Genomic DNA, 17,808 nt, shown 5'->3' with positions numbered 1-17,808 from the left:
AGCAATAGTTTTATTTAAAAAAGAAAGGTCAAAAGCTAAAAGGTTCCCAAGGAAAGGAAAATAGAGGTGAAGACAGAAAATCTAAAAGTGGAAGAAAGGCCTAAGAATATCAGTGTACGATTTAGAAACAAAATTTCTCCCAATAGTCCTTTATATCTTAGTAAAAGTCAGGGAGTTTCTGTTTCTTTAGAGACTTAGGTAAGGCAGACATTGGAGGGGATGCTGGAAGGGCAGGTGAATTCCCTGTGAAGGAATTGAGACTTTATTATGAATTTCAGGGATTCAATGAGAAAGGTCCTGAGGTGTGGGGAGTGTAAGCGAGTGACTGGACCTCATCAGTAGGTTTCCCCAAGAAAGCCAGGTTTCCATTAAGGTGAGAAGGTAGCAGGAGTATTCTACAAAGCAACTGAAGTTTTTGAGGATTTTGCAACAAAGAGAGCTGCATTTCCCTGAATGTGTTACCAGCGAGGGAGGGAGATACTGAGAGCCATGTAAATTTGGAAAACACAAAGCCGAATCAAATAACATAGTTCCTTTACTGTAGGCCTCTCAAAATTTAGAGGTATTTCCCATGTCTGTTAGCCATGGATCCTTATCTTCTCAGAGCATCATAGGGCATACATTGAGAACTGCTAGAATTGGAGTTGCAGAGATTAAGAGATAAGTCAGGGAGGGAAGAGTCTGAATGGATAAGAGTAAGCTTAAAGAAGAGGGCAGCTTAACAGAAGGACAGCCCTCCACAGGTAGGTACTCAATGAAGGAGCTGAACAGAGGGACAGGATGAAAATGAGAAACAGAAGGGACGTACTGTTCATATCCCAATGGGAACTTCATCAGAAGTTGTGCTGCCATTACAGCAGCCTGTTTCCTTAGATAGGGAACCTGTGACAGGGTTATACCAATCCCAAACATGATTGTGTTTATTTGAGCAACTTCCAGTAGCTGCAGAAATCAAAGCAACATGGTATACAGTTGAGGGCTATTTCAGAAGTCCCTCTACAGGAAGACTATGCATGGGTCTACTGGCCTCTAAACAAGACTCCTAGTAACCATGGAAGATGGGGAGGCAACTGAGGCGAGCAGATGTAACTTCAGGCCCAAGGACCTCTTTGAGAAACCAGTGTGCTGGAAGCTTATTGATGTATGGGCCATCTTGCTGCTTGATTTATTTGTTTTTATTCTTCCCTTCTTCATTAAACTTAATTGTTTTGCTTTAAGATTGTCCCAAAGCAGTTGGATGGGAAAAGAACCAAAAAGGAGGCATGGGACCGAGGATGGTGAACCTCAGTGAATGCATGGACCCTAAAAGGTATATTTTGGAAGATGTTTTTTCCAGTGGAGTTTTTGCACGCTAGGTTCTGTGAGGCCAAGGGCATTGCACAGTCAGTCCAAGGGGTGCCACTCACATTTAACAATGAGTGTTATTGCATTCTTTGCTGCCTAACTCTTAGTTTTAAGTTTGGATTGTGGGAATTAAGGTTAAGGAGGGATATCCTGAAGGGCACATGGTTCGTCTGTTCATAGACATTCTAAATTTTGTTCTTGCTTCAGGCACAGACACTCAGACCTGTACCATGTTTTAGTCCTTTATTCATTGGCCTTTAATTTTGTCCTAGTAGCCTACACTGAAGGATATTTTAAGAAATATTTAATGGAAACCAATATTATATTTAAGAAAGAGTGTAAGTGAACCCTTTATTGAGGGGACGTGGAAGAAATTTCTTGGTTTTCAGTATTAGGAAAAACTTTCCTCTTAAGCAGGTGGTAGCTAGTGTGTTTTTATTTATGGACACAATGACTCTTAGTACTAGTCATACTTCCCTTTTTATCTTGGCTGCTAGCAGCTAAGTATCAAATATGTGGCCTATCATTAACAATTGCAGAGGTCAGTGGCATTCATTCTGTTCAGTAACTGTTCTCCCCACTTACCTTCAAGAGTCATCTTATTTTTCCTTTGATTCTAATTTCCTTGGTATTTGTTTCCTTTTTTCCCCTACGGCTGCTTTCTATCTGAAAAGGATAAGATTGAGGTATAATTGAGTGACTGACTGAATAAATAAACAGTTTTCTCATTTTCTAGGTTAGCTGAGTCATCAGTGGATCTAAACCTCAAATTGATGTGTTGGAGATTGGTGCCTACTTTGGACCTAGACAAAGTTGTGTCTGCTAAATGTCTGCTACTTGGAGCCGGCACCTTGGGTTGTAATGTAGCTAGGACACTGATGGTAAGTTTGTGAGGGCCTGCCTGACCAGGCGGTGGCACAGTGGATAGAGCATCGGACTGGGATGTGGAGGACCCAGGTTCAAGACCCCGAGATCGCCAGCTTGAGCTTGAGTGTGGGCTCATCTGGTTTGAGCAAAAGCTCACCAGCTTGGACTCAAGGTCGCTGGCTTGAGCAAGGGGTTACTTGGTCTGCTGTAGCCCCACGGTCAAGGCACAGATGAGAAAGTAATCAATGAACAACTAAGGTGTTGCAATGAAAAACTAGTGATTGATGGTTGTCATCTCTCTTCGTTTCCTATCTGTCTGTCCCTGTCTATCCCTCTCTCTCTGACTCTCTCTCTGTCTCTGAAAAAAAAAAAAAGTTTGTGAGGGTCTAATGGTACCTTTGAAGCTATGGCTTCTCTTCCCATTTTACTCTGATTGCCTTCCAGGTCTCAGATGCCCTTTCTCCTCTCTTCCCCCCTCCCATTTTCCCTCCTCTTTCCTTTCCTTTTTTTCTTTTCTCAGTATATATTTTAATTATAAAAGGAATACATGCTTTTATTATAAGGTAGAAGCACAAAGTCTTTCTCCACCCCCATCTCAAGTCATATTTCCCAGAATTAAGTAGACTCGATAGGTTAATATGCAGTATATCTTTCCCTGAAGTTTTCATAGGCATATACAAATAGATATTTGTCATCTTTGCTGTTATTATATGTATGAAAATTGGATTATAGCATACTGTCTATAACAGGGATTTTTATTTTGTTTTGTTTTGATTTGGGGGGGGGGGGTTTGAAAGAGAGGCAAGGAGAGATAGAGAGACAGGAACATCGAGTAGTTCCTGTATGTGCCCTGTCCAGAAATTAAATCGACCATGTCTTAAACTTTCAGACAATGCTCCAACCAACCAGCTATCTGGCCAGGGCTTAATTTTTTATTGATTGATTGACTTTTTTTTTTTTTTGGTATTTTTCTGAAGCCAGAAACGGGGAGAGACAGTCAGACAGACTCCCGCATGCGCCTGACCGGGATCCACCTGGCACGCCCACCAGGGGCGATGCTCTGCCCACCAGGGGGCGATGCTCTGCCCCTCCGGGGGGTCGCTCTGCCGTGACCAGAGCCACTCTAGCGCCTGGGGCAGAGGCCAAGGAGCCATCCCCAGTGCCCGGGCCATCTTTTGCTCCAATGGAGCCTTGGCTGTGGGAGGGGAAGAGAGAGACAGAAAGGAAGGAGGCGGGGGGGATGGAGAAGCAAATGGACGCTTCTCCTATGTGCCCTGGCCGAGAATCGAACCCAGGTCCCCCGCACGCCAGGCCGACGCTCTACCGCTGAGCCAACCGGCCAGGGCCTGATTGACTTTTTTAGAGAGACAGAGGAAGAGAGAGAGAGGGGCAAGGGGGAAGGGAAGCATTCATTTGTTTTTCTATTCAGTCGTGCATTCATTAATTACTTCCCGTGTGTGCCCTGACTAGGAATTGAACCCGCACTCTTGTAATTTCAGGAAGATGCTCTAACCGACTAAGCTAACCAGCCAGGGCCTATAACAGGTTATTTTAAATTCAATATAAAAATAATTGTGTCTCTCGGTGTATTTCATATTATGTATATGTAGTATTTTGTTATATGACTGTCCTCAGTTTAATTCTTCAGTGTCAGCATATTTTTCTTGTAGAGGTGTTGATGACGTGAACATTTTTACACTTACATCTTTATATATTCATAGAATTATTTCTTTTGGAGAAAGTGTAGAAGTAAAATTACAATGGTAAATATTTCTTCCCAAACTAAATTATCTTCCAAAAATATTGTACTAGTCTATCCTCCTCAAAACATGTGAGGAACCTAGCTTTTTATTTGTATTTCTTTATTTAGTGAAGGTGACTCTTAAATTTTATTTCTTTTGTGAAGTTTATTTTTTCTATTCATATCCTTTGGGTTATGTTTCTTTTAGTGATTTGGAATTCTTTTTATTATGGATATTAACTGTTTTTCTATTATACGCAATATTTTTCTCAACTTGTTAAAAGTATGTTTAACCATATGAAATAAATTTTTAACATTCTTTTGTGATTATGTTAGTCTTTTCCTTTATGGTTTACAGCACTCTTGTGTAAAAGTTTTAAACAGTAATAGTATCCATTTTCCTACCACCTTTTCACTTATTTCCTTTCAGTGTTTGTTAATATATTTTTTAAAACATTATATGATATATAGTAATGTCTCTTGCTTTTATCAATTAACATTGTAAACACTTTCCTATATCATTAAAAATGATGTCTATTAGGGCTTTTTAGTAGTTTTAGAATATGCTTTCTTGTATGATGAAACACAATTTACTGAGACATTCCCCTGATGTTAGGCATTAACATTGATTCCAATCCTTTGCATAAGTGTAAATTTTTACAAATGTTTATGTACCTACAAAATATGTTGCAAAGAGCATCTTTGTGAATATATCTTTGTTAGTATTTCAGATCATTTTCTAGAGTAGATTGCTGGAAATAGATCAAAAGGATGTGAACATTTTTTTTTTGTATTTTTCTGAAGTGAGAGGCAGGAGAGGGGGGATTGGGGGGAGCAGACAGACTCATGCATGTACCCGGCTGGGATCCACCTGGCATGCCCACCAGGGGCGATGCTTGGCCTCAGCCCCCCTGGGGCATTGCTCTGCTGCCACGGAGCCATTCTGGCACCTGAGGCAGAGGCCATGGAGCTATCCTCAGTGCCTGGGCCAGCTTTGCTCCAGTGGAGCCTTGGCTGCAGGAGGGGAAGAGAGAGATAGAGAGAAAGGAGAAGGGGAAGGGTGAAGAAACAGATGGTTGCTTCTCCTGTGTGCCCTGGCCAGGAATTGAACCTGGGACTTCCACATGCCGTGCCAACACGCTAACACTGAGCCAACCAGCCAGGGCTGGATGTGAATATTTTAAAGACTTTAGAAACATTGCCATGTTGCTTTCCAGAAAAATTACACAGTAAATTCTCAACCAGTAAAACAGGTTTTTTACTTCACATCCTCACCAGCATTGAGTATTGAATTTTCTTTAATTTTTTGCAGATTAGCCATTTAAAATGTGTAGCATTCCAGAAAGTCTTAATTAAGTGTGGAAGCCTACCTGCATGCGATACACCTATGGCATGTTTGTAATTTATCTAGCTTTCTTCCTACTGGCCAGCATGTGCCCAGACTGCCTTCTTTGCTATCCACTCAGCATTGTTGTGAGGAATGCAAAAATACGTCAGAAATAAATATCCCCAAACTAAGTACAACTTACTTTTGGATGTAACATATCTTTATTCCCTGTCCATAGTAGATTACTTAGCTGGGTGAGTAGACAAAAAAGTTACCTATGGGCATCAAAGCAAACAGCCGATCTACACTATGCTTTGAAAGGATGGATTCTGGCCTGTCTTTTTCAACCCTAAAAACAAATGTTGGGTCTTCATTTATTATCCCCCTAGAATCATCAGGCTGAGTTTCCAAGTCCCTAGTAGAAGGATATTGAAATGAGAGAGAGCAGAATCTTAGCTTTATAGCTAACCATGGCAGAGCTTCTCTTAGATCATTATGCTTATTTATGATCTACTGAAATACACACACCCCACTTCACCCCCCAAAAGCAACCATATTCATTTGATTGCAACTCTGGGGATATCATCTCTTCCTCACCATTAACTGGATCTATGACCTTAGGTGAGTCATTTATCTTTTATGGGCTTTAGTTTCCATATTTGTAAAACAAAGTAATTGAACAAGGATTTTTGAAATCTTATTCAACTTTAAAGTTGTGTGGTTCTATAAGACTTTATAGGAAATATAATTGAAGTGTGTGACAACTATTTCTGAGAATTATTTCCAACATTCCAAATTGTTAAGGCTTTTGCCTCTTGTAGAAATACAAAATCTTCCACAGTGTTAGTGGGAAATGACTTGTAAGTCATTTTTCCTAGGAGTTAATTTAGGCTTTAAATGAGTTTTAAGATGAGCTATTACTGGACCAGGTGGTGGTGCAGTGGATAGAGCATCAGACCAGGATGCTGGGGAACCAGGTTCGAAACCCCAAGGTTGCTGGCTTGAGCACGGGCTCATCTGGTTTGAGCAAGGGGTTACTCGCTCTACTGTAGCCCCCCCCCCCATTAAGGCACATATGAGAAAGCAATCAATGAACAACTGAGGTGCTGCAATGAAGAATTGATGCTTCTCATCTCTCGCCCTTCCTGTCTGTCTGTCTCTCTCTCTGTCTCTGTCACACACAAAAAAGATGAGCTATTTCTTATACTTAATTATCCCTTAAGGGAAAACAAGGACATTGGGGGCTAATGGTAATTCTTTTAAGATAGCAACATGGACAATTTTTATGAAACTCCCCTCCAATGGCTTTTTTTTTTTTTGGGTGTCACTGTCAAAAGTATTGATAATGTTAGAGCCACTCTGACATTTCTTTATCTCATTACTACAGGGAACGAGACATTGGGTACATAATTATTTTGTCTTTATAAGGAAGTTGATATGCTATCAAAAACAAAATTACCCTGGCTGGTTGGCTCAGCGGTAGAGCGTCGGCCTAGCGTGCGGAGGACCCGGGGTTTGATTCCCGGCCAGGGCACACAGGAGAAGCGCCCATTTGCTTCTCCACCCCTCCGCCGTGCTTTCCTCTCTGTCTCTCTCTTCCCCTCCCACAGCCAAGGCTCCATTGGAGCAAAAGATGGCCCGGGCGCTGGGGATGGCTCTGTGGCCTCTGCCTCAGGCGCTAGAGTGGCTCTGGTCGCAACATGGCGACGCCCAGGATGGGCAGAGCATCGCCCCCTGGTGGGCAGAGCGTCGCCCCTGGTGGGCGTGCCAGGTGGATCCCAGTCGGGCGCATGCGGGAGTCTGTCTGTCTCTCCCTGTTTCCAGCTTCAGAAAAATGGAAAAAAAAAAAAAAAAATTAAATTTGCATAATTTAATTTCTGAAGTTCCCTGTATTTGAGGTTCCCAAACTGCCCCAAAGCAAACTCCTTTTAGGAATTTCAAAACAGACACCCTGTTAATGGTTTCACCTGAAACACACAGTGATATCCTGTTTCCATGCAGGGGTGGGGCGTCAGACACATCACATTTGTGGACAATGCCAAGATCTCCTACTCCAATCCTGTGAGGCAGCCTCTCTATGAATTTGAAGATTGCCTAACTGGTGGCAAGCCCAAGGCCCTGGCTGCAGCAGACCGGCTCCAGAGAATATTCCCCGGAGTGGTATGTTGATGCTGTTTGGGAATGTCAAAGGTTGTCTCATGTCTATAATGTTTAAGTCTTAAAGAATGAGGCCTTTTGGTACTGGTGAAAGACAGACATCTGTCACTACCAGGCCCTCATCCTGTGGCCGAGCCTCTGTTTACTCATCTCAGAGATGGGGATTAAAGCACAACAAAACTTCATTTGTTGTTGTTGTTGTTATTATTTTAGGTGAGAGGAGGGGAGATAGTGAGTCAGACTCCTGCATTCGCCCTGACCGGGATCCACCTGGCAACCCTGTGTGGGGCTAATGCTTGAGTACCAACCTGTTTTTAGCACTTCAGGCTGACATGCTTGGACCAACTAAGCTATACTTAGCACCTGGGGCCATACTTGAACCAATTGAGCCACTGGCTGAGGGAGAAGATGAGAAAGAGAAGGGGGAGAGGGAGAGGAGGGAGAAGCAGGTGGTCACTTCTCCTGTGTGTTCTGAAGAGGGAATTGAATCCGGATGTCCATATGCCAAGCCAACCCCCTATCCACTGAGTCACTGGCCAGGACCAAAACCTCATATATTATTGTAAAAATAAAATGGAAAATGTATGATAGCATATTGTGTAAGTTACAAAGCATTATCTGACTTTTAAGTTGAGGAATTCTGGGTGAATCTAATTTTTATATATCACCTTGTTCCAAAGGGATTTATGGTGGCAGATATAGGACATTATTTTGCCTTCATCGTCAGAATACAGAGATAGTTACTTAGAAGAAATTTTTTAATTAAATTGCATGAAAGTCTTTGCAGAAGAAAGATTGGACTAACTGTTTAGCTTTTTATTCAAGCTGCTTCATATTTTTGAGTTGGATCATTTACTTTAAAAACACCACATAATAATAGATAAGTTATTCAGCTCATTTTATTCAAAATCTTGTCAGTTTCTTTTAAGTCATTTTGCAAAAGAGGTTCTGCATCTTGCATGCTCAATCAATTTATCTGACAGGTTAGATTAGGTGTCTACAACGCACCTACTTATACTTAAAGTGCCCCAAGAGGCTCTCAGCCCTAGCTAAAAAAAAAAAAAAAGGCCTACTTTCTCAAAGTGTCTGTTTAGTCACTCATTATTCATTCATTTTATAAATCTTTGCTTTAAAAATAACTTTGATAGTTTTTGTTCATTTGACCAGTGTCTTTGAGAAATATCATTCTCTGGGATTAATTCAACAGTACTGATTGCGCACACACTGTGTACCCAGCTAGGTAACTGGATACCAACTCTCACCACTCTTATTTAACATAGTTCTGAAAGTTCTAGCCAGAGCAATCAGGCAAGAGAAAGAAATAGAAGGCATACAAATTGGGAAAGAAGAAATAGAAGTGTCACTTGTTGCAAATGACATGATTCTGTATATAGACAACCCCAAGACTCCACCAAAAAACTATTAGAAACAATGAACACAGTAAAGTTGCAGGATACAAAATTAATATACAAAAATCTATTTCTTTCCTATGTACTAACAATGAAACTTCAGAAAACAAATGGGAAAAGTCATTTTACAATGGCAACAAATAGAATAAAATTTTTAGGAATAAACTTAACAAAGGATGTGGGGACCTATATACTGAAAAGTACAAAACATTGAAAGAGACTGAAAAAGACACAATGAAGTAGAAAGATATTTCATGTTTATGAATTGGGAGAATCAGCACAGGTAAAATGGCCATATTACTCAACGCAATATAGAGATTTAATACAGTCCTTATTAAAACTCCAATGTCATTTTTTAAAGAAATAGAACAAAAAATCATAAGATTTTATGGAACCACAAAAGACCTTGAATAGCCAAAGCAATCCTGAGGAAAAAGCCAGAGGTATCACATTACCTGACTTTAAATTATACTACAGAGTTACAATGATCAAAACAGCATGTTATTGGCAGGAAAACAGGCACACAGACCAATGAAACAGAATCCAGAAATAAAATCACATGTATATGGGTAAATAATTTTTGACAAAGGAACTAAAAACACCAAATGGAGAAATGAAACCCTCTTTAATAAATGGTTCTGGGAAAATTGAAAACCATATGCAAAAGAATAAAACTTGATTGAACACAGTTTGTCCCCATGCACAAAAATTAATACAAAATGGACCAAAGACCTAAATATAAGATCTAAAGCAATAAATTACATAGAAGAAAACAGATACTAAACTTATGGTCCTTCGCCATAGAGAACATTTTATGAATTTGACCCCAAAGGCAATGGAAGTAAAGGCAACAATAAAGGAACAGGACTATATCAAACTATTAATAAAAAGCTTCTGCACAGCAAAAAGAAGCCAACAAAAACAAAAAGGCAGCCAACCAAATGGGAGATGGTATTTGCAAACAACAGCTTTGACATGGTGTTAATATCCAAAATATGTAAAGAATCACAAAGCTCAATACCAAACACAAACAATTGAATTAAAAAATGGGTAGAGGACCTGAACAGACACCTCTCTCATGAAGATATATGAATTGCCAACATATATTTATATGAAAAATGCTCAACTTCGCTAGCTATTAGAAAAATGCAAATTAAAACTATAGTGAGATACCACCTCATATCTGTTAAATTGGCTATTATTACCAAAATAGGTAGTAAGTGCTGGAGAGGTTGTGGAGAAAAAGGAACCCTCATTCAGTGCTGGTGGGAATATAAACTGGTACAGCCACTATGTAAAACAGCCTGGTGGTTCCTCAAAAATTAAGAATAGAGTTGCCATATGACCCAACAATCCCTCTACTATGTATCTACTTGATAGACTTGAAAACATTTGTTCTCAAAGACATATGCACCCCCATGTTCTTTGTAGTATTATTCATGGTGGCCAAGACATGGAGACAACGAAAGTATCTCTTTCGATACAGGGTTGGATAAAGAAGATGTGGTACATATATGCAATGGAATACTACTTGGCCATAAGATGAAATATTGACATTTGCAACAACATGGATGGACCTTGAGAATATTATGCTAAGCGAAATAAGTCAGAAGAAGCTAAAAACTATATTATTTCATTCATATATAGTATATAAAACTAAGACTCATAGATGAGAGAACAGAAGCCCAGGATGAACAGAAAGAGCAGAAGTCAGGTGAGCTCAGAAAAGAAGTCCCAGGGTAAGGCTATAACAAACTCATCGTGGCAATAGCTGTTAGTATGGTAGCAATGGCTTTATTGTATGTATTTTCTGTCTCATTCTGATTTATTGTCTTAGAACGGCACCAAAGGAAGGTAAAAAAGGAAGCTCAGGGGCTCTTTTCTATGTCTTTGGCATAAGAGATGCTCACTGTAATGTTAGATGGAGGAAGACATTTTCTGAATAAGGCAGCCACTTTGACTTAGGGATTTGTATAGACCTCTCAGTGCCACATGCATATAAAACATGGCACAAAAGCTACACAAAAAATATAAATCTGTTGAGGACGAGCTGTTGTGTTGCGGATTCTGTGTTAAGGATTGCTGCTGCAGATTCATCAGCTTAAGAGCCAGGTGAATCACAGCACATGACACTGCCACCAAGTAGGCCTCGTCCTCAGGTTACCTGAAGATGTTATCGAACTAGGTGTACAATAAATTACATTCTTTTTAAAAAAATAAAACAATTATATAGGTTTCAGGGATACAGTTCTAGAACACATCATCTCCATATTGTATTGTTCTATTTCTTTTTTTTTTTTAATTTTTCTGAAGCTGGAAACGGGGAGAGACAGTCAGACAGACTCCCGCATGTGCCCGACCGGGATCCACCTGACATGCCCACCAGGGGGCGACGCTCTGCTCACCAGGGGGCGATGCTCTGCCCCTCCGGGGCATCGCTATGTTGCAACCAGAGCCACTCCAGCGCCTGGGGCAGAGGCCACAGAGCCATCCCCAGCGCCCGGGCCATCTTTGCTCCAATGGAGCCTCGGCTGCGGGAGGGGAAGAGAGAGACAGAGAGGAAGGAGAGGGGGAGGGGTGGAGAAGCAGATGGGCGCTTCTCCTGTGTGCCCTGGCCAGGAATCGAACCCGGGACCCCTGCACACCAAGCCGACGCTCTACCATTGAGCCAACCGACCAGGGCCTCCATATTGTATTGTGTGTTCACCACCTCAAGTCGTCTCCTCCCATCACCATATATCTATCCCTTTACCTTTTCTTTCCTCCCTCCATCCCCTTTCCCTCTGGTAATTACCATACTATTATCTATGAGGGATTTTTGGTTTTTTTGCTTGATCCCTTCACTTTTTTACCCTGTCTCCCTACCTCCTTCCCTCTGACATGTCCTTTGTGCCTATCAGTCTGTTCTCTGTATCTAGGAGTTTGTTTCCATTTTGTTTGTTAGTTTATTTTGTTCAATAGATTCCACATATAAGTGAAATCATATGGTATTTGTCATTCTCTGACTGGCTTATTTTACTAGCATAATAATCGCAAGGTCCATCCATGCTGTCACAAAAGGTTAAGAGGTCCTTCTTTTTTATGGTTGAGTAGTATAGTGCAATGTTCACCCCCTTTGTTCACAGCTTTTTTATCCACTCATCTACTGATGGGCACTTGGACTGCTTCCAAATCTTGACTACGGTAAATAATGTTGCAGTGAACATAGGGGTACATATATTCTTTTGAATTAGTGTTTTGGGTTTCTTCAGATATATTTTGAGAAGTGAAATCACTGGGTCATAAGGCAGTACCATTTTTAATTTTTTGAGGTAACTTCATACTGCTTTCTATAGTGGCTGCACCAATTAACATTCCCACCAATAGCACACACATCTTTTCTCCACATCTTCACCAACACTTGTTTGTTGATTTATTGATAATAATCATTCTGACAGGTGTGGTGTTCCCTCATTATGGTTTTAATTTGCATTTCTCTGATGATTAGTGACACTGACCATCTTTTCACATTTATATTGTCATCTGTATGTACTCTTTGGAGAAGTGTCTATTTAGGTCATTTGCCCATTTTTTAAATTGGATTGCTTGGGGGATTTTTTTGGTGTTAAGTTTTGTAAGTTGTTTATATATTTTGGATATTAACTCCTTATCAGATGTATCATTGGTGACTATGTTCTCCCATTTAGTGGATTATCTTTTCCTTTTGTTAATGGTTGCCTTTGCTGTGCAAAAAACTTTTAGTTTGATGTAGTCCCGTTGGCTTATTTTTTCTTTTGTTTCCCTTGCCTGAGGAGATATATCAGAAAAAAAATATTGCTATGAAAAATGTCTAAGATTTTACTGCTTATGTTTTTTTCTAGGATTTTTCTGGTTTTGAGTTTAACATTTAAATCTTTAATCCATCTTGAGTTTATTCTTGTGTATGGTATAAAAAGTTAATCTAGTTTCTCTTTTTTTGCATATAGCTGTTCAATTTTCCCAACACCACTTATTAAATAGACTATCTTTGCCCCATTATACAGTCTTGCCTCTTTTGTCAAATACAAATTGACCATAGTTGTCAATAAGAAGGTGAATAAACAAATTGAAGTATATTCATACAACAAAAAGAAATTTACTGTTGATACTTAACAATTAGGATGAACCTCAAAAGCATTATACTGAGTAAAAGAACCCAAACACAAACAAGATATACTGTAGGATACCATTTATATGAGGTTCTAGATTAGCAAAACGAATCTATGGTTTAAAAAGTCAGAGTGATGCACCCCTATAATCACTGCAGCATAATTTACTATAGCCAAGATACCGGAACAACCTAAGTTGCCCATTGATGGATAAATGTTTAAAGGAGATGCGGTACATATACAGTATACAATAGAGAGTATTACTCGGCCATATAAAGGAATTAAATCTTGCTATTTATGAAAACATGGATAGACCTAGAGGGTATTATTCTAAATGAAATAAGTCAGAAAGAAAAAGACAAGTACAAGAAAAAGACATATGATTTCACTTATATGTGGAATCTAAAATACAAAATAAATGAACAAATAAAAAGAAACAAACACATAGAGTCAGAACAAACTGATGGTCACCAGATAGGAGAGGGGTTGGGGGGAATGGGTGAAAAAAGTGAAAGGATTAAGAAGTACAAGTTGTCAGTTATAAATAGTCATGGGGATGTAAAGTACAGCATAGGGAATATAGTCAACAATATTGTGATAACTGTGTTGGTGCCAGATGGGTACTAGACTTACCAGGTTGACCACTTCGATACACCTGAAACTAGTGTAATATTGTATATTAACTGTAATTATTGAATAAAAAATAAATTTAAAAAAATGTAAGAACAGTGGTTTTCCTAGTGGTGTGGGGGTGTCGTGGGGATTGACCGGGAAGGGGCACAGGAGTGTGTTCTGGGGTAATAGAAATGTTCTATATCTTGCCAGGTGCATTTCAGTGGTTAACCTGCAGTTTGTTAGAACACACTGAGCTTGAGATCTGTGCATTTCACCCTTTCTGTAAATTATAACTTTCCCCAGCTACACAGTCGAATCATCTGGGGAGTTTTGGAAAACCTTAGTGCCTGGGATCTCTCAGAGATTCCAATATCAGTGGTTTAGGGAAAAGAGTCCTAATGTAAGGAGGTTTTTTTTCTCTTTTTTCTTTTTTTTTTTCTCCATTTTTTCTGAAGCTGGAAACAGGGAGAGACAGTCAGACAGACTCCCGCATGCCCCCGACCGGGATACACCCGGCATGCCCACCAGGGGCGACGCTCTGCCCACCAGGGGGCGATGCTCTGCCCATCCTGAGCGTCGCCATGTTGCGACCAGAGCCACTCTAGCGCCTGGGGCAGAGGCCACAGAGCCATCCCCAGTGCCGGGGCCATCTTTGCTCCAATGGAGCCTTGGCTGCGGGAGGGGAAGAGAGAGACAGAGAAGGAAAGCGCGGCAGAGGGGTGGAGAAGCAAATGGGCACTTCTCCTGTGTGCCCTGGCCGGGAATCGAACCCCGGGTCCTCCGCACGCTAGGCCGACGCTCTACCGCTGAGCCAACCAGCCAGGGCCGTAAGGAGGTTTTAAAACTCTCTGGAATCTGGGTGGTTTTAGTGTCTAACCAACATTGAAACCTACGATGTTGAAACTTGCTAAGTCCAGCCTCAGGTGTGTAAACCAATGGTGGGCCAAGGGCCAATCCTGCAAAGACTTATTGGCTGAAATTTTAGCAAGCAGAAAACTGTTTAGGTTAGCAAAGTGGATATGGATGAGAATCTGTGTTATTTAATAGGTCAGAATTGGTATTGTGTGCTTTATTTAATCTTGCTGTCATTGAAATACCCAAATAATACCTGTTTGGATTAAGTTACCACTATTTAAAATGCTTTGTCATTTGTCTTAAGACAGTAAGTGGTCGTTGTTGTTGTTACTGTGGTTGTTGTTTTTCTTGGTTATTATAGTACTTGGTACATGGTAGATGCACCATACTTAATGAATTAACAAATGAGGTCCTGATAGTTGTCTCTGTGATGTTCTCTTGTTAAAACAGACTTGTTTCAAACCTTTATTCTTTCTGAAGTCTTTTCTGCCTGGAATCCTTTCCTGCTTTGCTTGCAACTTTTTTTTTCATTCTTTTAAAAATTGTTGCTGTTGTCACTATTGGCCCTTTCTTGAATTCCAGAGATTAGATTTAAAGTTTAAGATTAGGAGAAACTAGCTAGACTATACAAAATAGATTTTCCTTTGCAGCAGGACCTACTTGCCCTGCCCCCCTGAGCTATTTTTCCAATAGGTGAGGGGTTTTGGCAAAGGAATGAAAAAGCCGATGTTTTCCCACACTTCCCTGTGGCCAGCTCTGTGCAGGGGATTAAGGGTGCAGTTTGTGATTCTTGAACACTTTCTGTGGAATGTTAATGTCCCTAATTTCATTGGCATCCATTGTGACTCATTATTAATCTGCCATAATACTCAGGGGCCGGCAGGGGACAAATGGTAAATTTTATAGAGCTGTTCTAAAGCCCCTGTGGAAAGTACTGAGTCCCCAAACTTGAAGAAAACCCAGGTCTGGCAGGCAGCTCCTACTTTTGGATAGAGAATGTGGCTTCACTTCATTACCACCGTGTTATAACCCATCCCCACCATCACCTCCCACCTTTCAAACAAATATCTACACACTCCCAAGTAGATTTTTGGCTGAGAGTTAGCAAGTAGTTTTTGGTTTTGAGGATTTTTTTGTTTTTGTTTTTTTACTATGTATAACCCTAAGAAGATTAATGCAATACTAGCAGTCATTCTAATCTTCTGTGAATTTATGAAATCAAATAATTTTTGTTCTAATATACCCTTTAGTGGTGTTACACACTAAGGAAGTGGAGGAGAGGGCAAGTTGGGGACAGGTGGGGAGAGGCAGCTCAGCGGGACAGAGGGGATTATGCAGGCAGAGAGGGCATTTTCATGACGTTTCTTGGCCAAGATACATACAAAAGAGCTAAAGATAACAGTTTTCTCCAGGGTTCTTGCCTCAGGCAGGAGGTACCCCCCCATCCCTTTTGAAACTAGTATCTATATTTCTCTGTTTGCTGCTTTATCCAGACTTAGGGACCCTCGGGTGACAGGCCAGGGAGGTCTAGAACACAGAGGTAAAGGAGCTGGAGGGCACAGGTAGCAAAAGGAAATAGCAGCATAATTATGCACAGAGAAATTTCTGGTTGCAAGTAACCATATATACATGTTGTAACTGAGGAGACATGGGCTCTAAGATATCATCGATAGCTCTGCTTCAGACAGCTATCTAACTGGCTGTTTCCCTAGAATGCAAGAGGGTTCAACATGAGCATCCCCATGCCTGGACATCCGGTGAACTTCTCCAGCGTCACCCAGGAGCAAGCCCGCCGGGATGTGGAGCAACTGGAGCAGCTCATCGAAAGCCATGATGTTGTCTTTCTGTTGATGGACACCAGGGAGAGCCGGTGGCTTCCTGCTGTCATTGCTGCAAGCAAGAGAAAGGTAGTGTGTGTGGATCTTGGGGGGGTTTGTCTCTGGATGTGATTTAATGCACCATCACCGTAGAGGGAAAAGTGTTCCCAATCTGCCCTCCCTCCAGAAAAGACGTGTGCTTCATGTCCCCTAGGGACATGGTGCAAAAGGGCTTCCACTGCAGATTATCTGCTTCACAACCACATCCAACATAAAAGTTATCCTTTACTGTTTAATTTTCACAGCCTTTTCAGGTACTCTATACTATAATAGGAGATACAAGAGGGCAAAGACTTTATCTTACTCATTGCTGTTGGGTCAGTGACAACTTCAAGGGCCAATAGTATTAATGATTAAATATATAAATCATGGTATATACATGAGATGGTTCATGCATGGTACATACATGAGATGCAGCCATTCATGGTTATGTTTTCAATGAATTTTAATAACATGGAAAATACCACATTATGTTAAATAAGTAAAATAAAACTATATATTTTATAGCAATTATATTTATATGTATAAACATCCATATCTGTTTATCAAGATGGGAGGAAGCAAGAAGAAGGGTCCGTGAGGGGAAGGGAATGGGAGGTAAAAGGAAAAAATAATAGGAAGAAATACTCCAAATTATTATTATTTTTTTAATTTTATTTTTTAATGGGGTGACATCAATAAATCAGGATACATATATTCAAAGATAACAAGTCCAGGTTATCTTGTCGTTCAATTATGTTGCATACCCACCACCCAAAGTCAGATTGTCCTCTGTCACCTTCTATCTTGTTTTCTTTGTGCCCCTCCCCACCCCCTATCCCTCTCCCATTCCCCCCTCCCCCCCGTAACCACCACACTCTTATCAATGTCTCTTAGTTTCACTATTATGTCCCACCTACGTATGGAATAATACAGTTCCTGTTTTTTTCTGATTTACTTATTTCGCTTCGTATCATGTTATCAAGATCCCACCATTTTGCTGTAAATGTTCCGATGTCATCATTTCTTATGGCTGAGTAGTATTCCATAGTGTATATGTGCCACATCTTCTTTATCCAGTCATCTATTGATGGGCTTTTTGGTTGTTTCCATGTCCTGGCCACTGTGAACAATGCTGCAATAAACATGGGGCTGCATGTGTCTTTACGTATCAATGTTTCTGAGTTTTGGGGATATATACCCAGTAGAGGGATTGCTGGGTCATAAGGTAGTTCTATTTTCAGTTTTTTGAGGAACCACCATACTTTCTTCCATAATGGTTGTACTACTTTACATTCCCACCAACAGTGTATGAGGGTTCCTTTTTCTCCACAGCCTCTCCAACATTTGCTATTACCTGACTTGCTAATAACAGCTAATCGAACAGGTGTGAGGTGGTATCTCATTGCCGTTTTGATTTGCATTTCTCTAATAGCTAAAGAAGATGAGCATCTTTTCATATATCTGTTGGCCATTTGTATTTCTTCCTGGGAGAAGTGTCTATTCATAT

At 40.5% G+C, this 17,808-nt stretch overlaps 1 protein-coding gene across 3 annotated transcripts in view; it reads left to right on the top strand.

The window, feature by feature from the left end:
* Positions 1 to 17,808, top strand: part of ATG7 (autophagy related 7) — a 320,442-nt gene that overhangs the window by 69,898 nt on the left and 232,736 nt on the right. For all 3 annotated transcript variants that reach the window (XM_066245020.1, XM_066245021.1, XM_066245019.1), the window contains exons 10-13: positions 1,219 to 1,309; positions 2,081 to 2,225; positions 7,281 to 7,439; positions 16,155 to 16,349. In XM_066245020.1, coding sequence (XP_066101117.1) covers positions 1,219 to 1,309; positions 2,081 to 2,225; positions 7,281 to 7,439; positions 16,155 to 16,349 — 590 coding nt within the window. The remainder of the gene's footprint in view (positions 1 to 1,218; positions 1,310 to 2,080; positions 2,226 to 7,280; positions 7,440 to 16,154; positions 16,350 to 17,808) is intronic.

The sequence above is a fragment of the Saccopteryx bilineata genome, chromosome 10 (genome assembly GCF_036850765.1).
Source record: "Saccopteryx bilineata isolate mSacBil1 chromosome 10, mSacBil1_pri_phased_curated, whole genome shotgun sequence".
Taxonomy (NCBI): Eukaryota; Metazoa; Chordata; class Mammalia; order Chiroptera; family Emballonuridae; genus Saccopteryx; species Saccopteryx bilineata.
This window is presented reverse-complemented; position numbering and strand designations above follow the sequence as displayed.